This window comes from Gossypium hirsutum, chromosome A03, assembly GCF_007990345.1.
Source record: "Gossypium hirsutum isolate 1008001.06 chromosome A03, Gossypium_hirsutum_v2.1, whole genome shotgun sequence".
Taxonomy (NCBI): Eukaryota; Viridiplantae; Streptophyta; class Magnoliopsida; order Malvales; family Malvaceae; genus Gossypium; species Gossypium hirsutum.
Genome location: NC_053426.1, coordinates 108,122,231 through 108,144,555, shown reverse-complemented (window position 1 = coordinate 108,144,555; position 22,325 = coordinate 108,122,231). Strand labels below are relative to the sequence as shown.

At 29.6% G+C, this 22,325-nt stretch overlaps 3 protein-coding genes across 8 annotated transcripts; all 3 read left to right on the top strand.

Moving 5' to 3' along the window:
• Positions 1 to 6,114: 6,114 nt before the first annotated feature.
• LOC121221089 (AP-1 complex subunit sigma-1) lies at positions 6,115 to 9,920 on the top strand. The gene is made up of 7 exons (XM_041101559.1): positions 6,115 to 6,323; positions 7,750 to 7,836; positions 8,022 to 8,113; positions 8,209 to 8,317; positions 8,402 to 8,437; positions 9,389 to 9,475; positions 9,568 to 9,920. Exons 1-7 carry the CDS (start codon positions 6,321 to 6,323, stop codon positions 9,637 to 9,639), a joined length of 486 nt encoding a protein of 161 aa, XP_040957493.1. The 5' UTR covers positions 6,115 to 6,320; the 3' UTR covers positions 9,640 to 9,920.
• A 1,194-nt stretch (positions 9,921 to 11,114) lies between these two features.
• LOC107907738 (protein DELAY OF GERMINATION 1) lies at positions 11,115 to 12,216 on the top strand. The gene has a single exon (XM_016835063.2). The coding sequence runs from the start codon at positions 11,261 to 11,263 to the stop codon at positions 12,011 to 12,013; it is 753 nt and encodes a 250-aa protein (XP_016690552.2). The 5' UTR covers positions 11,115 to 11,260; the 3' UTR covers positions 12,014 to 12,216.
• A 2,254-nt stretch (positions 12,217 to 14,470) lies between these two features.
• LOC107908991 (histone deacetylase 19) lies at positions 14,471 to 18,932 on the top strand. Of its 6 annotated transcripts, none has more exons than XM_016836326.2 (8): positions 14,500 to 14,651; positions 15,239 to 15,828; positions 16,212 to 16,652; positions 17,174 to 17,404; positions 17,836 to 17,906; positions 18,011 to 18,083; positions 18,187 to 18,246; positions 18,520 to 18,932. In XM_016836326.2, the coding sequence occupies exons 2-8, from the start codon at positions 15,301 to 15,303 to the stop codon at positions 18,571 to 18,573; spliced, it is 1,458 nt and encodes a 485-aa protein (XP_016691815.2). In that variant the 5' UTR covers positions 14,500 to 14,651; positions 15,239 to 15,300; the 3' UTR covers positions 18,574 to 18,932. The 6 variants fall into 6 exon arrangements, with proteins under 6 accessions (XP_040957484.1, XP_016691817.2, XP_016691815.2 ...); XM_016836325.2 differs by having other exon boundaries at positions 14,501 to 14,687; XM_016836327.2 differs by having other exon boundaries at positions 14,518 to 14,647.
• The last annotated feature ends 3,393 nt before the right edge of the window (positions 18,933 to 22,325 follow it).

Below are 22,325 nucleotides of genomic sequence, written 5' to 3'. Positions count from 1 at the left end.
TTTCATTTTGAGCAATTTAATTTTTTTATTTTATGTTCTTTTAGCTTTCCTTTTTTTTCTATTCTCTTGTACTTCTCCCTCTGTTTTCCTCTCTTCTTCATTTCTTTTAATGTAGTTTTCTAGGTTTTTCATTTGTTAAAACTAGTCCACAAGCTCGCCTAAATTGAAAAAAATTAAATTGTTTAAAAAATAAAAGTATAGGGACTAATTTTAACAAATGGAAAACATAAAAAAAAGTACGTTAAAAAAAATGGAGAAAGGAAGAAAACAAAGGGAGAAGCAGAAGAGAATGTAAAATAAAGAACAAAAAAAAGTTAAAAGAACATAAATAAAAAATTTACTAAAAACGAAAAAATATGGGGACCGATTGTATAAATTAATCTAAAATTTTTGTTTGAAATGATGATTTAACGTGTCACGTCAACTTACCATTACACCTTTAATGACAATTTAACAGTCACTAAAACATAACATTTCAAACATAAGTGACTAAAATGTAACTTGAGGTAAACAAAAGTGATTATTTTTACAATTTACCCTATTTAAATAAAAACCCTGTAAGTTTAGTTGTGAATTAAATAAATTTGTAATATAATTTTAACTTTTCATTTATATATTTTTTTAATTAAATTTATTTATTATAATAAAACATCTAATTAAATTTGATGTGATACATCACTAAATAATAAGACTATTTGTCTTTAAATTTGTTATATATTATCCCCAAAAGAAGAAAAGAGAAAAGTTCACGTTGACTTGGAAAATATCTGATGGTGTTGGTTGATCATCCACATTTGATTTGGGCTTCTGAATCTAATTTCTCCGGGATCATTTGGTGTGCACGTGCATGGCTTGCAATTTTATCTTTTTTAAACATCTGTATTTTATTAGATGAAAGAAAAAGGTACAGATACAAATACAAAAAAAAAATCCAATAAACAAAAAATCTAATAAAAAATATAATAGCAGCCGATTGAGTCTTGACTCAATTGGTATGGATATTGTTGTTAATGTAGGAAGACGTGAGTTAAGTGCATTGAAGCGCATTATCCTCCTATTTATAGGTTGAAGAAGGGCTATGGGTAGTTCTAAATATTATGTCGAAAAGAACAGATATAATATAAACCTTACCACACAATATATAGAGTCGTTGTTACTAGTGGAGAATGTTGTCACAAAAGGGAGAAAAAATCGAAAATGAGGTGAGAGTATCGATCTTTGACATGTAATACCTCTGGAAGGAGGCCATGTCGTGACAACCCGAAAAAAGCACATTCACCTTCAGCCATTAGATTCTATTGTCCTTTGTGTTGTAAACCCAAGGAGGCCAACAAAGAAGAGGCGCTATCTAAAAGCATCGGGAAGCTAGAGGAACCAAGCCCAATGCCGCAGTAAAGCTGCCAAATAAAAGGCTCTACTAATTACCAGTCAAGGGCCAATACTTATTTTGTCGGAAGAGAAAGAAGAGAAAAACCAAAAGGTAAAAGTAAGAAGCCAAACGACGGCTAGAACAAGGTTGACCATGCCGACAATGAAGGCAAAGAAGTTTGCTTTGAAAGCCTAGAGAGAAGGCAAATAATTTTTTAAGTTCAATGGTTTCTTTTTGGATTTAGAGTGGAAAGGAAATTGGAAATGTCGAAACCATTTTTTTATTTTAAAAAATAGGGGTCGACTTTAAAATGAAAAATAGAGTCGTCACCAATCTTTTTTATTTAGGTGTGATCGGATCACCTTGTAAAACATTTTGTTTTATTAAAACATCAATTTTGGCCTAAGAAATTTAAGACAACAGGTTCAGGAGTCGGTTACGTACGAGAAAGGATTAGCACTCTCGTAACGCCCAAAATTGGCATCTAATTGATTAACTTATGTCTTAATTTCGAAAATTTGAAAAGATTTTAAAATACGATCCTTTTTATTTAAAAGAAAACTTGAATAAATCAAATTGGATTATGCTAAGACTTCTTATTTCGAATAAATAAAATGTCACACCCAGTGAGTTAGGACACGACATTTGAAATCTTTGAGAATAAGATTGTCTTTTGTTTCTTAGAAATTCTTACCTCGAGACAACAAAATGTCACATCCAGCAAGTTAGGACACAACATCTCGAATTCTCGAGAATAAGCTTTTTATTTGAAATTCATGTGTTTCAATTTCAAAAGGGTATCCGGTTATTTATATCAAACGAAGAAACCAAAACCCAGTACGTTAGGGCACAATTTCTCGAATTTTCAAATACAAAATATTGCCTTTATTTTAAAACAAAATTCCATGAATCGGGTGAAGGTTAATGTAATGCAATTTGATGAAAAAAATTTATGGTACTAAGATGCATACCAGAATAACAAATGCGTAATGCGAATGGTAATAACAATGGCGAAAATAAAATGAAATAAAGAAATAAAACATAGAAACTATAAAAAGAAAAAAAATAATAGGTAAAAACTAAAAAAACCCAAAAGAATAATAGAACTGGAAATAAACCAATAAATAGATACTATGTAAAATAACCTAAATAATAATAATAATGATAATGATAATATTAATATAAATAATAAGTAATCTAAAGCTTAAAAGGATTAGGTAAATGAATAATAAGATAATCATAAAAATGTCTAAAAGTAAGGATAATGATAATAAGTAATTAAGTAAACACAAAAAAAAATGATGTAATATATAACATGCAAAAGTATTAAAAATAAATAAATAAATATATATAACGGAATAATAATAATGAGGGCCAAAAAAATAAAAATGAACTAAACAAAATAATAAAAGGGGATAGTAAATGAAATAACAAAAAATACTAATAAAAATTTAATTAAAAATTTAAAGTAGGCTGAATAACAAAGTAAAATGGTTTTAAAAAAAAATAATTATAATATTTATAATAATAATAATAATAGTAATAATAATAATAGTAATAAAAAGGTAAAAAAATAATAATAAAATAATAAAAACACTATTACGTTACTACTAATAATAATAATAATAAAAGAAAACAGTAATATTAAATAGAATAATAGTAAAAGTAATAAAATAATAATAATAATAATAATAATAATAATAATAACACTCTCCCCCTCCCTTCTAAATCATCGGTCCGGCCTTGCTCTAATCACCGGACCTCCACTCGCCGCCGTCTGCGCCACTGTACACTGCGGCCGAACCTCAAAAAAAACTCTTTTTTTGGCAATTTCAAAATGGGTAAGCTTCTTCCCCTTTATTTTTACTTTAGTATGTAAAATAAACAAAATAAAATTGAAAGATAAAATAAATTAAACAAATAACTTAAAACGAGAATAGACGAAAAAACACCTCTTTTGCTTTGATTTTTTATAAATCTCGTGTATTTCTTGTATTGAAAGTCTCTATTCGAATCTCTCTCCTTTTTTCTCCAAAAAAACGAACCCCATTTACAATAGTTTTGAATGGCTTTCATAACCAAATTTTATAACTGATTGCCTCTTTCTTTTTGCAAGCAAGTGGGGTGATGGAGTTAGTGGAGTGGTTTAGTGGGGTGTTAATTTATTTGGTGTTTTGGGCTCTACTTGTTGGGCCCGGGCAAAATTTGGGCTATGCAGGAAAGATGAACAATTGAGAGGGTAGAAAAAATAGAAATATGAAAAATATAAAAAAAAAATATTCCCATAGTTGTGCATGATCATAAAGTTGGAAAAATTGAATAAAAAAATATTTTTTCATTTATTATATGGTAAAGTTGAAAAACGAAAATAAAGGAAAAACAAAACTTTTGAAAAATGTATAATTTTAAACTAACATGCACTTTTCTCTTATTATCATTCCAATTTGAAAAGATTGGTGTTTTTACATTAGGATAAAAAATGATTAATTTTTCCTCTCACTTTTCTTTTAACTCTATTTATTTTCTTTTCATTTTTTCACTCATTCCTTCCGCCTCTCTACTCTTCTGCCCAACCAAGCACACCTTAATGCTTTACTTGGTTGGGTGGCAAGGAAATTGGAAAGATAAAAAATTGAAGGGGTAGAAAAAAAGAAATATGAAAAATATATTTTTTCTTTCCATAGATATGTTTAATAGGAAAGATGGAAAATTTGAAAGAGAAAATAATTTTTTTTCCGTCATTGTTTGGTAGGGTTGAAAAATAAGAGAGAAAAAAATTAAACCTTTGAAAAATATGTAACTTTGAACTAATATACACACTCTCTCCTTTTATCATTCAATTTTAAAAGAATTGATTTTTATGCATCAAGATAAAAAATGATCATCTCTTCTATTTTTCTTTCCTCAATAATCTTTCTACTTTTTGACAACCTTCCTCCATCATTCTACTTTTTCACCCAAGCACACTCTAAAGGTGTTTTTCATTTTTTTCCCCTTTTTTTACTTAAGACTTGGGATACTTATCCACAATCTTTTGGACGATGGGCTTTTTTTTGTTGGTACAATTTCTATTAATTATCCATAATTTTCAAACTCTTAAATCAGAAAATAGTACGTATTTAAACGCACTCAAACTCATATATTCCTACATGTTGCAATAATAAAGAAGACTCAATGGACAAAGTATAATTTTATTTGATAATTTTTTAAACATATTTAATAATTTATATATTTTTTGAAAATTATAAACAATTATTTATCATATTTAATTAAATTTATTATCCTTTAATCACTCTACATTTACTTCTTCATTTCAGTCTCTTCTTCTATTCATCAATTTGAGTTGATTTTTTTTTAATTTTTTATTCTAGTATTTGAGTTTATATTGGGCATTTAATCCCACTATTTTTGTAAATTGTTTTTTATTTTTATTTTTCTACCATTATTATTCTATTCAAGAAGATGAAAAAAATATTCACATATATCTGTAAAATATATTGATCATTCAATAGAATAATAATGCTAGAAAAATTAAAAAGAAAGTTGTTATTATTATTGATCATTCAATTAATTATTTCTTTTAAGAGTTTGAACTTGATTTTCATATTGTTCTCAATATAATGTATTTTTTTTAGATTTAAAACATTTTATATTTAATAATATATTTTATCATAAATTTCCTATTTATATCCAAAGTCATTTAAAATTTTACTTTGTTTAAAATAACATAATATATTTACTCATGATAAAAACATATAAAACTTTCGTAATTAAAAAATTTGCATTTACTCATGAATTTAATTATATTTAGTATTTTATATTTGAAAATAATTATATCTCTAGAGATGCTCATGGGCCGGGTCGGGTTCAAATTGGGCCTAGACATGTTGCTCAAGTCTGGCCCGACCCAAAACCTAAGCCTAAAATTTTGCTCAAACCTGCCTATGTTTGCAAAAGATTTAACCTAAACCCATTTCAAGTCTGTCTATATTTTTTAAAAAATATTTATATTATTTTTATCTTAACATTTAATAATTTTATACATTTTCTATTTATTGAAAATTTTTATATAGTCATTTTAACATTATTTTAATGTTTACATTAAAGTAGTATTATGTGTTTAGTATAGGTTTATTTTTTTGATGTGTTAAACAATTACATAATATATAAAAACAACATAATATAAAGTATTATAAGTTTAAAATGGGCCGATCTCAAGCCTTAAATGTTCAAGACTAACCCGACCCATATTTTAAATAGGCATAATATTTTTGTCCAAATCCTCCCAAATTTTAGGCGGGCTTTTGAGTCTGAACAAGTAATCTGAACCATGAATAGGCCTATATATCCCATACTTAATTTGAAGTAATTTACTAAAAAATTTACAACTTAAATTGAGTACATATCAAAACATTTGTAATTTAAATTTAGTTATAAAAAATATAATTAAAATTTATTTTTGAAAATAAATAAAATTTTTTATATAATAACTTATGTAGTCATCTATTTAAGATAAAAAAAACTAATATTTTTTTAACCAAAATAATATTTAAATAAAACCATCTAGACAATAAAAAATAAATAACTTTTAATATTGAAAGAATAATTCAGATCGTCTTGAAAGACATAAAAGAGTCTGACAAAAAAGAAATCGGCTTGTGGACCGGCCTGGACAGTGGACTGGTCTACTTTTTTCACAGTGAAAAGTTAGGCCGCTCATTGCTTCTCAAATTGGGTTTAGCCTTTATCTAAGCCAGCCCAAACCCAAATTTACCAGATCCGCTTCGAATCGATTGAACTTTTTGTTAATGAAGGATTTAAATTGTCCAAATATAAATATAGAAATCGCAGCACAGCAACGGCAGCAGAAATCCGAATCGGGATCCTGGCTTCGGTGCTTTCGGAGAATTCAGATTTTCGTTTGGACTTTTTCTTTCGGCTATTATCAAGGATGGTAACTATCTCTCTCTTTCATATTTTTGCTCCTTTTATTAATGATTATTCGGTGAATTGGTTAGGATCTTATTTTGATCTTTTCTTTTCTTTTTCTTTCTTTACAACGCTAAACATGGATCTGCTTTTTCTTGCTTATTGACGCTGTTTAGGTTTTGAATTTTTCGGTTCATGAATTTTATTATTGTGTTATGATCATGAAATTCCTCGTCATGCTGTTGTTGTTTGAGTCTAAGCTTTGCGCCTTCTCGTTTCTCTTTGGATCTGCAACTTGTTTCTGCTGAATTTTTTTTTATCGTTAGCTTATCTTCTGTTTTAGTTCACTTTAATTGATTCATTTTGATAGTTCGTCTGACTTAATTATTAGATCTAACTTATTTCTCTTTTTTTTTTTCTTCTGATTTTTAATCATATTAATTCGTACTTAAGCATTTCTGTTTAATGAATACTTTGCATTTTGGGATATTCGAGTTTGATTGCTTAATGTGGCTGTTTCTATAAATTTTCTGTTTGATAGAACCTTATTTTCTAAGGGTTTCACATTTCTGTGAGACATTAATCAGATTGAAGATAGCATATTGCCTTTTCCCTCTTTCTTAGGGCATCGGATAGAGTTATTTTTTTATATGAAGAAAATGTCATGCTTTATACTTAGATGTTGAACATATCTCCATAAAGAAGCATGCTTAGAAGATGGCCACTGCTGCATGTTACTAATCGGACTCTATAAGCTATAACTAGAAAATCATATAGATCACATAAGGTGCTTGAAGTTATAGTTTCTTGAAGATTGGCTATGACTGCAGGCGTTAATGTTGATTTAGCTCATTTTTTATAGGGTGATTCCTGGCTCCCATAGTGCTAGCAAACCATGAATTTGTATTAATTTTGGGTTCTAGTTGTCACAGTAAGACCTTTTTTTCTAGTTTTACTATGCTATAATTGTTCAATTTTTCTGTTTGATAAAACCTTATTTTCAGGGTAACATTATTCATATTAAAGATATCGTATTTCTCCCCCCTCCTCCCCTTTTTAGAGGATTGGATGGAAACTGTTAAGTTATTTTCAATACAAAGGAAATGTCATCTTTTATACTTTAGCTGTTGAAAGATTTTCCATGAAGAAGCATGCTAAGAGGATGGCAAAAGCTTCATTTTACTAATCGAGCTCTATAACTAGAAATTCATATAGATTACAAAAGGAGCTTACATTTATGGTTTCTGATTGTAAGATGACTCCCGGCCCTCATAGTAAATGAAATTGTATTAATTTCGAGACCCGATTGTCCCAGTGACATATATTCCTTTTTTTTATCGTCTACAATTGTTTAATTTCACCTTAGAAACCTAGAATCAATCTTCATCTTTAGGTTGTTGACTTATTGTATTGCTATTATCTATAACCTATGAGCCTCATTTGTGTTTCAGATTCACTTTGTACTTTTAATTAGTCGACAAGGGAAAGTTAGGTTGACAAAATGGTATTCTCCTTATTCTCAGAAGGAAAGAACAAAGGTATGGCTAGCACACTCGAATAACTTCATTGATTATTTTTGTATAATTTGCGGTTAAAGGAAAATTTCTTTATAAATTACAAGAATCTTGTGCACTTTTCTGTCTTTAGTATTTTGTTAGTGCTTTTTTTGAAGCAGGTTTTGTCTTCATTGTATTAATGCTTTATAACAATGCATTTTGAGAAGGTTATCCGTGAGCTCGGTGGGGTGATTCTCAATAGAGGGCCAAAACTTTGTAATTTTGTGGATTGGAGAGGATTTAAAGTTGTTTATAAAAGGTAATACTACAATAAGCCTGTGAGACTTGTTTTATTAATAATGTATTTGACTGTTTCAGAGATTAATCAAGTGAGTTTGGATAAATTATGCACAGATATGCTAGTCTTTACTTCTGCATGTGCATTGATCAGGATGACAACGAATTAGAGGTTCTAGAAATCATTCATCACTATGTTGAGATACTTGATCGATACTTTGGCAGTGTGAGTGAAGTAAAACTTTACTTTTCATGGGTTTCTTATTGTTCCACTATATTTTATCTGATTGTGAAATAATTTTTTATGCAGGTCTGTGAATTGGATTTAATCTTCAACTTCCATAAGGTACAGTTACTGTGCTTTTCATGTACCTGTTGTTAGGATTATCTTTCCTCTTTTTTTTTTCAGAACAATTTACATCTTAATCCTTGAGTTTATGTTGAAAGTGCTCTTATTCATGTAATCCTTAGCAGCAGTTATCCTCCAACTCCGTTACTGCTCCATTCTTCTCATTCTTTAACATACCATTCTATATCCTCTTGCATTTATTTAAATTGTAAACGGTAAACTTTAAATTCTCCATACTTGCTCCCATACCAGTGTGTCTCTTGATTTTCTCTATTCTCAAGTATCCTTAGGAAGCACCTAATGTGCATCTCTCTGATTGATGCCCATCATTTGATTGATTCGGGTGCATCTTCTTCCAGCATGGCACCATAATTTTTCATTTTGGGTACTTGCCAAACAAATCCCCCAAAAATATGAACCTTATGGTGGCAAGTTAACCATGTGCTTGAGGAAAGGAATTATGTAGTTGAGATTTCTATTGGTCGGCATTTGCCTTCTTCCATTGGGAACTGCTGGATCTGATATCTCTGAGAAAAGGCTTTTTCTTTTCTTTTCTTTTTTTAACATTTCCTTTTTTCCCAAAAAATTTAATACATTTTTGTTATGGAACCTGTTTTCTCCATGATTCAAGGAACTAGCATTTGCATCAGAGTCTTTTTGGTCATCAACACAAGTTGTTTGTGTTATGTCTGCTTGTGAACTCTGATAATTGCTTAAATTTTTAGAACAAAATGTGGTTTCTGAAAATAGGAGGTACATGTGCAATTTTGATGTAGACTTGAGTGTACCATTTTGTAGCTCATCTCTTTTTTTCGCTTTATAGATGACTTATATGATAAATGGTCATTCCAAATGTATTTGGAAGTAAATAGTATTGTTGTCAAAAGGAGATCATAGATGTTAAAATGAGGTCTTTGCTTAACTCTTTGCTGCTATTTGACATTGAAGGCCTATTATATATTGGATGAACTCTTACTTGCTGGTGAACTTCAAGAGTCGAGCAAGAAAACTGTTGCACGTTTAATAGCTGCACAGGTAGAATTTTTATTTTTTCATTGTTAAAACGTCCTCCATATCGTGTATCATAACTTCCAATTTTCTGAGAGAATTGTTTCGTTGAACTGTAGGATTCACTGGTGGAGACCGCGAAAGAGCAGGCCAGTTCCATTAGCAATATAATTGCACAGGCCACAAAGTAGGTTATGACCAAGAGTGGTTGCGGATTGCCATTTGTATTGGGGTTGGTTTTGGTATCTCATCTGTTGTGAAAACTCTTTCTGGATTTTAGTTTGAGAACTTAATTGTATGTTTATGAATGTAGATTCGGGAGCCTTTTGTAGAAATGATCACATATAATCATCATATTAATTATGTATACAGTCATGCATTTCGGTTTCAGCAGTTCATTTGTTGGCTGTAACATGCAACAGGCATTGTTAATTTTCTTCATTTTGAAGTTAATATTTTTATTGGTCTCTCATATTGACAGTGGCTAAGAGGTAATATTAATTATGATGCTTGATTCCGCTTTTTAGTTCGGGTCGGTTTCATTTTTACTAATTTTTCCCTCTGAAACTTATGCTTGTAGGAATGATCTTAGGGCCAAGTGATCTCCTCAAGTTTGAAAGCTTGTCTGAAAAGTTTAAGGGTTTGAACAAAAATATAAACTTAAAAAATAAGTTTGAATAAAAGGATAATGTTTGTTTTTTTAAATAGATTAGATCTTGAGTAAATTTTTTTTGATTTGAGGCTAAACCCGGCTCAACTTGAATTATATGCCTATACTTTTTCTTTCCTTAATTGCCTAGCTTTTGAAACTCACATCTACAGGTTTCTATATGATGGTTCTATATGATGGTTTTAAGAGAAGTAAATTTAGAAATTTAATCCATTTTTTCGAGGAAGAGAAATTGAAATAAATATAAATAGAAATGATATTCATGATCCTAGTCTATAATGGAGGATGCAAACTGAGTTTTGATTCATTCTTTTGTTATATTTTTATGTATTATTTTTTAAATTTATTTTTGTATAAAAAATAATTTTAGAAAGTTTAATATAGATTGGTTAGGTTAGGTTTGAGTTTAACATTTTTAATTTAAATCAGGTTTGGGTAAGATTATAAACTTATTTTTTGAGCTGAATTTGAGCTTAAAAAATTATTCTAAAATTTTGTATTATTCTAGCCTAATTCATAATCATATTTAATTATATATGTGTACCCTTACACGTGTTAAAAATTAAATATGCTGATTTTAAAATCTACTACCATTAAAGAAAAAAAAAATTTATACGCTTTCAAATTTACGTCTTCGTGGCTATAATAGCTTAGTTAAAATCGTCATATATATCATAATTAAGTTAATGATGTTATATGGGTAGAGGGTGATTAAAGGTTTCCCGGTTCACTCACATCACATGGAACAGCTCGTCAATTACTAGTATTTTTTTTATAGCGATGACAACCATTTGGTTCATCGTGGAATCTTGCTACATTTTGAAACGCACATTGGACCATCACTACCACAAAAACCTCCAAGTATCAAATACAATGAATAACCGACGCAAAATGCAAAATATAATAATAAAAAACAGGAATGAAAACTTTGTCTTTTTTCACCATGTGAAAAAGAAAAGGAAAAAAAAAAGAGATTCTAAAGAAACACACAGAAATCTACACTTACATCCCCTCTGTTCATTCTTTTGTAAGCTTTTGGATCCCTTTCACATGTTAATTGTGTTGTTATATGCTCACCGCTTAAACATATTAGCTACAAACCCAAAAAAGCTGCTTCATATGCTTCAATTTAGCGTTGAGATATGGCTAGCGATGATCAAATCCTGCAACGTTGTTTTCACGAATGGATGGCTATTCAAGAACAAGAACTCAACCAACTTCTCCAAGCTCTTAACCAGAAAGAAAATGGTGGAGACGATTTAACGGAGACCAGTTGTACTCAACTAACCGAGAAGTCTATCAACAGTTTCCAAGAGTATATCGACAAGAGAGCTCAACTATCTCGCCTGGATATTTCTGGCTTGTTTTCACCTTCATGGAACACTGCCTTGGAGAAAGCGTTGCTCTGGGTAGCTGGTTGTAGACCTTCAATGTACATTCGACTCACTTATGCTCTCTGTGGATCACAAGTGGAGTTTCAGCTCAGTGAAATCATCCAAGGCTTAGCTAGAGGAAACCTTGGGCAGATTTCGGCTACACAGCTGAGAATGATAAACGATTTGCACATGAAGACGATTAAGGAAGAAGAGAAGCTTTCGAATAAGTTGGCGGGGCTGCAAGAGAACATTGCAGACCAGCCGATTGCCATTGTTGCTAAAAGAATGAGCCGAGTGGGTGAAACTAGTGGGGAAGTAGATCATGCATTGGATGAACACGAGAGCTCTATGGCGAATATATTGCAGGAGGCTGATAAGTTGAGGCTAAGCACTTTGAAGGAATTACTTAGCATATTGACTCCATTGCAGGGCGTGGATTTTCTTGTAGCAAGTAAGAAGCTTCACCTTTGCATGCATGAGTGGGGAAAAACAAGAGATAATAGGCATGGTAGGATATAACTGTTCTCTATGTATATATCGTTAATTCTCTATGTTTTTCATTTTTCCTTTTTAAGTTTCCAAAATTTGAACAAAAAAAAAACACAGAGACCATGAGCTCACTTGCGCTATCAACAGAGACCATTGTTTTTTTTTCCTTTTTGTGTACTGCAAATAAGCACATGCTATGGTTGTCGTTATTTAATTGAAGCCATCGGGCATTGCCATATTTGATATGCATAGCGTGGAAACAAGAAAGATGAGAATAGAATAAACCAAACAAATTTATGAAACGTGACAGGGCTATTGAGAGCACAACAGGAGGGTTATTGGTTTTCATTTTATGCCTACTCCGACATCATTAGTGCAGTACCAGCTATCAGAGTGGATGCACAAAGTGTTCACAATCCAGTTATCAGCCTATATACATGTTCCTAGGTGTCATGCCTTGAATAGTGGTACCTCTTATTACTTCACATATTTGCATTTAAAAAATTTTAAAAAAAATAAAATCAAATTCCTAACAAGTGTTGGGTGTAACACTACCGTAAATTAAATTCGAATTTTGAAGACGACATTGTTGGGAGAGATAACTAAAAACTTAAAAACTCTAAACATAAACTATAAAACGAACAACCACGACAAAAAAAAAAAAGAGAAAAGAAAAACTAAAACCAATAATAAAATTTATATACATTATAGTTGTTATATATTTGGTACACTGATACTGTACTTTCTTTTATTCTACAAGAGTTTTTAAAGATTGACATGTGTCTTTTTAAATATATATTTTTAATAAATTACTACCCCTATAAGACACTTATCAACCCATTAATTCTACTTCTAGAGTTTAAAAATTTTATCGATAATGTACTAAATATTTTTTTCTCATTTAAATATACCACATATATACAAATCGGTAATTGAATCAAATTAACCATATATTTTTTTCAAATAAATCAACTTATGTATAAATGAACATCTTTTTTTTGACATTTTTTATTTTTCAATTGAAATTTTGGTGGTAAAATCAAATCAATTTTTTTTTAAAAAAAAAGAAATTTAATATATAGTGATAAGTGTTGAGTGTAATGGTAAGGCATATAGTGATACATGCACGAATTGGGTGATATTTATTAAATTCCATTTTTCAAGTTTGAGAAATCAACAAACTTGCGACAACTTTTTAGATAGAATTTAGGCATTTCTGGGTTGATATGTCTTCATGGAGTTTGAAGATCTATCTTTTATCTTCTAAACGAACTTTGAATCACTTGATTTTAAATTCGGGAACTCATGTTATGACTGTTTTAGTGAAGAGTGCGCGAGCAGAATTTTTGGACAAAATTATGACGAGAATTACGAGTTTCGGGCTTTTAACTCAAGTTAAATCATATTGGGTTCGAGTTTTGGGTTTAATTTTTATTATATATGAGTTCAATATTGCATTTATCAGCTCTTATTATTTTATTATTTTATTATGAATTTTTTACAATTATTAAGTAATTTAAGTTATTTAGGAATTTTATGTTAACAATAAACTTTTGTTTACAATTACTTGTTGTTCATAGTAATTAGAGTTTTAATATATTTTAGAGTTTTATTTAAATGTACTTAGCTAGCCTATATAAAGGCTTCTTAATTGTTTGTTTATTAAGGATACAATTGTTTTTATTAATAAAGTTTTTAACTCAAGGAGTTTGTTTCTTAATTTTTCGTTTTATCTTTCACTTTGCTTTAATTTATCTTTTCGCTATTTAGTTATTATTTTGAATTTTGAATTTTTTGTTTTTAAAATTTTTTCTTATTTCCTTTGTTATTTTTTAAATTTATTTAGTTTCTTCCTTTGAGGTCATATCTAAATCTTTTCTTTTTGAGTCAAACAACTTGAATTTGATACTTCTTTTACTTTTGAGATTATATTGTTGGGAGGGGCAATTATGAGCCCTAAACATACACCATAAAACGAATATAAAAAGTTCAAAAAAAAGCATATACTAAAATTGTATATTGTTATTGTAAAAATTATAATGTTGAAAATGATAATGAATCGCAAAGAAAGAGAGAAAAATAGAATACACAAAATTTTATGTGAAAACTTTTTTGAGAAAATTCATTATATCGAATTCGAATGAATACAAGAGGAGAGACGAATACGTCTATTTATAAGTTTAAATATATTATTATAATCAAATAAAGAAAGTAAACTTCTATACGGGCCTTCGACCCTTGACCTTTATCCTCATAGATCCCCAAATATTACTACTTATATCTATTTATGAGTATAATTCTAGATATTATGTCAAAAATAGATATTATCAGAACTTATAATTAAATTATTAGAAAAAGAAACCTAATATATGCATTTTTATTTAAAAATCTGGTTAGCCCTAGAGAGAGAATATGGGAAGGACCAATAAATGAAACAAAAATAATCCTTGATATTTTTTGGTTCCAACTTTCTAGAAATTACATCCTAATCCTTTTCGAACCGTTTTATCTTGGACCGTTCAGCATGAAATAAATAAAAACCATCTAACTTTAAACAGCCATTGCTGCCTTCGTCAAAATCTCCCTACTGCTGCACATTGATTTGCTTTTCATTTTCTTTGTGCTTAAACCATTCATAAACCGCAAACGTTGTTCTGAATCAACGTAGGTAAAGAAAAAAACCCTTTTAATTTCTATTTTGCAGGTAAAAATAACGTTCTTTACGTTCTGGGTTTCGTTTTAAAAATGGTTGATTTCTTTGGTTCCAAGTTATATTGTGAAAGCCTATCGATTTTGTTTATTTTTTGTAACTGTAATTTATTTCCCAGTTTGCTTTTTTTTTCCCTTCCTTGATGTGCTTTTGTTTGTTTGAAACTTTGGATGGCTTTGTTCTGCTCTTTGTTCAGTTTGTAAATATGCTTGTTTCGTTCATCAATGTTCATCGTGATGATTATATATGTGAGTTTAATCCGATTGGATTGTGATTTACGAAGCAAACTTTGTTTCGTTGTTCTGTAATTCGTTGTTCATTTTAATTGTTTTTGGTGAAAAGTTAGTAAATTTAGTTTTCTTTTATTCTTCCCTGGTATATCTCGTAATTGTTTGGGTTCTTATTTTGTGACCCTTTACATGTTTATATGCTTGAATGGAGTTGAATGAGCCTAGTTCTTCTTCAATTCTTTGTCTTTGAGATGTCAATTGAGTGTAGTTTGTGGATTTATCAGTAAATCTAATTAGGATTTTTCATGAGAGCAGAAGAAAAAGAATATAAGAGAGTAAACTTAGATTCAATCAAACATTCGAAGCCTCATTATTTGATGGAAACTGGAGGGAATTCGTTACCTTCGGGGCCTGATGGGGTGAAGAGGAAGGTGCTCTATTTCTATGACCCTGAGGTGGGGAACTACTATTATGGACAAGGTCATCCTATGAAGCCTCACAGGATTCGAATGACTCATGCCCTTTTAGCACACTATGGGCTGCTTCAGCATATGCAAGTTCACAAGCCTGTCCCTGCCAGGGATCGGGATCTTTGCCGCTTCCATGCTGATGATTATGTGAACTTTCTCCACAATGTAACCCCTGAAACACAACAGGATCAGCTCAGGCAGCTCAAGCGCTTTAATGTTGGTGAGGATTGTCCTGTCTTCGATGGCCTTTTCTCTTTCTGTCAAACATATGCAGGTGGGTCTATTGGTGGTGCTGTTAAACTAAACCATGGTTTCTGTGACATTGCCATTAATTGGGCTGGTGGCTTGCATCATGCAAAGAAGTGCGAGGCTTCAGGGTTTTGCTATGTCAATGATATTGTCCTTGCAATTCTGGAACTTCTTAAGCAGCATCAGGTACGTATTCAGTACCGTAATTCCTTATTATCTATCTAGCTTTTCTTCACTGATTTAGGCTTTTTCTTTTGGTACATGAGTGAACTCTTCATGCGTGAAAACAATCCGCTTGTACCAATCTTATCCAGGCCAATGTGATATGTGTTGCCTTTTTTGCAATTTGTCTTGCAATATTGTATTAATTGCAACTTAGATTTGCTGTTGATAACTGGCAACCATTGAAGAGGGATGCTATAGTAGGCACAGAATAATAAATATAAATGCTTAATTATTCATTTCTTGCATTTCCTCCTAGGGTTTACAGATTTATGTTTTTGCACTAGTAACAATTTTATGTCAAATTGTCTGTCATTGATAATGCTTTTCCTTTCTCTTTGTTACAGCGTGTTCTATACGTTGATATTGATATCCACCATGGAGATGGTGTGGAGGAAGCATTCTATACAACTGACAGGGTCATGACCGTTTCATTTCATAAATTTGGGGATTATTTTCCTGGTACAGGTGATATACGTGATATTGGATATTCCAAAGGGAAATACTATTCCCTCAACGTTCCTTTGGATGATGGAATTGATGATGAGGGTTATCAGTACTTGTTTAAGCCAATTATCAGTAAAGTTATGGAAGTTTTTAGGCCTGGGGCTGTGGTCCTTCAATGTGGTGCTGACTCGCTTTCTGGAGATCGGTTGGGGTGTTTCAATCTTTCAATCAAGGGCCATGCAGAGTGCGTTAAATTTATGAGATCATTCAACGTTCCATTGTTGCTTCTAGGCGGTGGTGGCTATACCATTCGGAATGTTGCTCGCTGTTGGTGCTATGAGGTAGCTGACCTATCACATTTTCAAGTGATTAGTATATACTAATCGGTTTAAAGGATTGGTCTGCTGATTTTTATCAAATATTAATACACAGTAAAGGTGACCTTTAGGTCAACAATCAACATGTCTCTCCCCCTCCCCTTACCCTTTACTTTCTTCCCTTCTCCATGCTGTTTAAGTTCAAAGATGTCCAAATCATAGTGCTTAATTGTTTTTATTCTTCTTAATCCCTGTTTTTAAAAAGAAAACCTTTATAGTTTTCGGATTTTGAAATGATAAGGGGTAATTATTTCTTTGGAAGGTATAAGACACCAGTGTTAAATTTATTGTATGCCAACCGTCCTTTCTGCTTCTCAAGTCATATACACATTTCTAAAGAACTTTATTGTATATTTCATGACACGGTACTTAAATTGGTTCATTTTTTCTCCTTTGACCATATTATGCTTTTTGAAACACGGAAGAACTATTTGTAATTTGTTTGTGATGGACTACTTTATTTATATCAATGTCAATGTGAGCAGACAGGAGTTGCACTTGGAGTTGAAGTTGACGACAAGATGCCTCAACACGAGTATTACGAGTATTTTGGTCCTGATTATACTCTTCACGTTTCCCCTAGTAACATGGAAAACAAGAATTCACGCCAGTTACTCCTAGAAATACGCAAGAAACTACTTGACAATCTCTCAAAGCTTGAGCATGCACCAAGTGTCCAGTTTCAAGAACGACAACCTGACACCGAGCTTACTGAGGTGTGTTCTGCCGCTACTTCTTGAATTTTGCCCTACCTTTTTTTTGCATCCAGTATCTACCCCGGAAATTTACAACATTTTCCGTTCAAGCTTTCATTTTTGTTTTTTTTTTTTTCCATAATTGCATGTGCTTTTATGTGTCCATGGTTGGCATTGCACATTTTACTCGGTAAATCTTTTTTTCCCTTTTGGTTCCTTGATTGTTAAATAATAAATATCTATTACGGATTAATCTTATCCTAAAGATAGATAAGAGGAAAAATTATGTGCTATACGTATTTTTGGAGCAGAAATCATATTCTCCCCGTGTAATGCAACTGGTGGTAGTTTGCATTGATACATTTCTTGCATTTACCCGAAGCTACATATTAGTCTCGTATCAACTTTGTTCTTATACTTGTTTACTTTTTGAATCATAATATAATATTCAGGCTGATGAAGATCAGGATGATGGAGATGAGAGATGGAACTCTGATTCGGACATGGATATTGATGAGGACCGGTATTTATCTTTCCTTTCTTTTTTCTCTCCATGTTTTGCACCCCTTACTGGTTCTGATTATGTTCTATTTTCGTCTTTGCGGTTCACTCATCACAATTATTCAGTAAGCTCATCATTCCAAGTAGAGTAAAGAGAGAAGTGATCGAACCAGAGACGAAAGATCCAGTATGCTCTATGGTATGATATTGGCTATCTTTTTTTATTGTGTGATTTAGGGCATTTATGACGTGATTCATTTATTTTGCGAAAAAAATATTTATTATTGCTTATATTCTCTTAGGAGGTTCAAATAGGAACTATTGAACAAACTAGAGGATTTGATACTGCAACCAATGAAACTGTAAGTACAAATACGAACTTTCTAAAAACATAATAGCACCAGGATGAAAACACTCTTTTTCCCTTGTATCCTATGTAGTGTCCGCCTGTAACACCCATATATCATATGACAAAACTTAGAAAAGAATATTGATTGTACCTATATCACACATACTCATACTTGAGGCATACCCGAGTCCGAGTCTGAGTCCAAGCACGTCATATATAGCACAACCACATTCAGAAACCGATATTACAGCTTTGAAAAGTTGTCTTGGTTCTGTGTTTTTTGCAGGGTGTAGATGTCAGTCCAATGCCTATTGATGTACCAACTGTGAAAGTTGAGTGAGAAAACTATCCAAAGTCCTAAGCAAAAATCATCTCTGCATTTGCATTTTATCAAACATTATAAGATATTATGTTAATGGATCAGTCCAATTTTATACAAGTCTATGAAAACCCAAAACGATTTTGATTTATATATATATTCTAAGCCTCTTTTAAGCTGTATCAAAAAGGTTTTAGATTAGTAGCAGCACTCTGTTGCTTTGGCTTACTTTTTTTTCTTTTCTATTTTTGTTGAAAGTACATATTTAAAGGTCTCCTAGTGAACATAAAAAACAAAGAAAAGAAAATTGTAACATACTTGTGTTAGAAATATATCCTGAATTTGACAGTTTATGTATACTACCTTGTTGGTTTGCTATTTACTATTATGGTAAATGCAGGTTAAAGTACTATAGCGGATTTTAAATTATATCTCGGTTTTTATATTAAAAAGATGAACAATTTGATCTTTATACGTTAAAAGAGCAAAATAATTTTTTTGTTAATATCTTACCCATTAAATTATCATTTAATGTTTTACATTTAAAATCTACTAATAAATTATTTTTACACTTTTATTTAATTTATTGGGCCTTCAACAATTCATTGGGAAAGTCACAGACATGAGTAAATAATTCAAATTTTATAAAGAAAATATAAATAAAATTATTTTTTTATAAAATTCAAGAAATAATTATAAAATAATAGAAATTCATTTTTTAAATAATCATATTAATTTTTACTATCATCTTAATTTTTCATATTAAAATTTACATTTTAGTAGGTAAGCGTATCATAAAGGTTCTTGTATTAGATTACATTTTGTCCTTTTATTAAAAAAATGAGTAAAATAATTTTTATACATTAGATCAAAGAATAAATTGATTTTTTTTGTTAAAAATTTTATATATTTTTATAGTTTAAAAATAGTCAATGTATGTTAGTATAAAGTACACGTGACATAATAGGTGTTACTATTTAGCTATTTTATCAACCATACCGATTTTTAAGGGTAAAAATAAATGAAATTTAAAAAAAATGATCAATTTACTCTTTGATATAATATATGGAGATTAATTTATTTATTTTTAATAAAAAATAAAATACAATTTAACACTTAGTATAAATATCTCTCTTGACATTTTTACCAATTTTAGTATGATATTCTTTTTATTTTTTATTTTCCTTTTTTTTTTGTCAATAAGTTGTACGTTGAGAATAAAAAAACTTATGTTCATAATATTGAATACATTAAACATGGTGCAAATACAATGGCCAAAAAGAAATTGGGTTCAAATAGTTTTGGGTGTCGGCATTTTCCAGAGGCAAAATAGGTCTGAGCTCAACAACACGACTTAAAAAAAAAATTTGAATTTAGTAATAAAAAATAATTAAACAATTAAATATTTTTATAAAAGCTTTAATTATTAGTAAATTGTCAAGTAAAGTTTTTAAATTCTACAAATAGGATTAGGAATTGATAAGTGTTTTATAGGAGTATATTAAAGTATTAAAAAAATAAATATTTAAAAAAAGACACATGTAAATTTTTTAAAAATATTTTTCAAATAAAAAAAATATACTACTAGTGTACCAAATACTTACCCAAATGAAATGATTTTTTAAGAAAATGAAATTACCACTGTTACACAAACACCAAAAGCTCTGTGATATTAGTAAATAATTTTGATGTTCTTTTCTTTAATTACTTCGGGTTGTATTTAGCTTCTAATTTTTGGAATATAAACTTATATTTAATAATTTAATTATTAATTCAGATGATTTACATCTAAGATATATTTATATATCATCAACTAACATATTTTGTTTCAACTATTAATGAAACTATTAGAGAAATTATAAAAATTAAAGGCTGTATTTAGAGGTGTTTATGGATGGGTCGAATTTAAGCATGATATTGATATACTTTATATTTGTCTAAGTCCAGCTTGATATGGGCTTAAAATTTTATCTAAATTTGTCTATACTTACAAAAGACTAATCCAAGCCCATTTTAGGTCCACCTATATATTTTAATTTTTTTTTAAAAATATTTATATTTTATTTTTTTAATATTTAATAATTTTTTATTTAATGAAATTTTTTTATATTCATCTTAACGTTATTTTAATGTTTACATTAGAATTGTATTATATATTTAGTATATGTTTATTCTTATAAATTACATAATATATAAAAATAACGTAATATAAAGTATTGTAAACTTAAAAATAGGTTGGGTTCGAGCTTTGAATGTTCAACCCCAAGTCCAACTCATATTTTAAACGGACTTATTTTTTACTTATGCCAATTTTTCAGGCATAAAATTTTTATCCAAACCATTTTACATTTTTGAGCGAGCCTTAGAACCTGGGCGGTTAGCCCAACCCATGGACAACCTACATTAGAGTTTAAACTTTTATGTTATCAAAAGGAAAAAATTAGAGTTTGTTAGTTCGAACAAATAAATTTTTTATAGTTAAAAAATTTTAAATTTAAATTTTTGTACTTAAAACATATCATTTATGTCATGAAATATGAATACATGAAAGTTTGATGTATTTTAGAATTTTTATACTTAAAACGTATAATTATATTGAATGTAAAACAAACCCGAAATTGAACTTAAGATAACCTGAATTCAGAAAAGCTCAAACTTGAAAAAAATCCAAACCTAAAAAAACCTAAACATAAAGAATCTTGAACCCAAAAGGATTCGAACCCAAAAAAACTCAAACTCGAAATAACCTGATCCTAACTCACTCTTACTCCCCTGATTGCCACCTCTACTCTTTATAGAGCTTTAAAAAGAGAGGATATAAGAGCTGTTGTTGTTGTTTTTTTTTTTCAATTTAATTTTTTAACTTTTACAATTCTTTATAATTTTTGAAATTTTTTTATTCTAGTAATTTTTATAATTTTCTAATTAATTAATTATTTTCGAATATGGCATATAAGAAAAAATATTGCCATGCATACAATGAAAAGTTGAGGGTTAGTTTAGTTAATCTACAAATAAAAGAGTAAGGACCAAATTGAATAAAAATTTAAATAATAAGAATTAAATTTATTATTATTACTTATCTATATAAATCCAAAGCAAACCTTTAAAGGCAGTTTTAATAGAACTATTTTAATGTTTTATTTAATGTATAAGGATTAATTTTACATTTCCCAACAAATAAACCATAAGATGATACAAAGATTGCTAAATGGTTTTATCATCATCCGTGATATAGACATGTTGTAGAAGGAATTTAAAAGGCATGGTATTTGAGCAAATGCTAAAATGCTTTTCTAGAAGGATGGAATCATTTTGGCGTTTATTTATTTTTGGAAAGTTGACAAAACCCTAATCTATATATGCATACAATTAGTTAATAAAAATAGTTAAAATTAAGTTATTAACTGTCGGTAACAATAATTAATCTCGTCATTAGGGATGAATGTTTAATCAAATTGAATCGAGTGAAAAAATTTCGAGTTAATCGAGTTGACGAATTTTATTTTATCATCTTAACTCTATTTGATTTTTTTAATCGATTCGAGTGAAATTATTCGAGTTAAATTAAAAAAGTAAACATATCAAATTAAAATCTTGTTACAGTATAACTAATTCTATGTAGGAGCACATAAATTTAAAACTATATATATTTAAAATAAATTTCGAAGCAGAATAAGTAAAAAAAGAAGAAGAAAAAAATATTTTAGTATGATAAACTTGAATCATAAATTAACTTATTTAAGTATCCAAAATTATTATTTTAGAAAAAA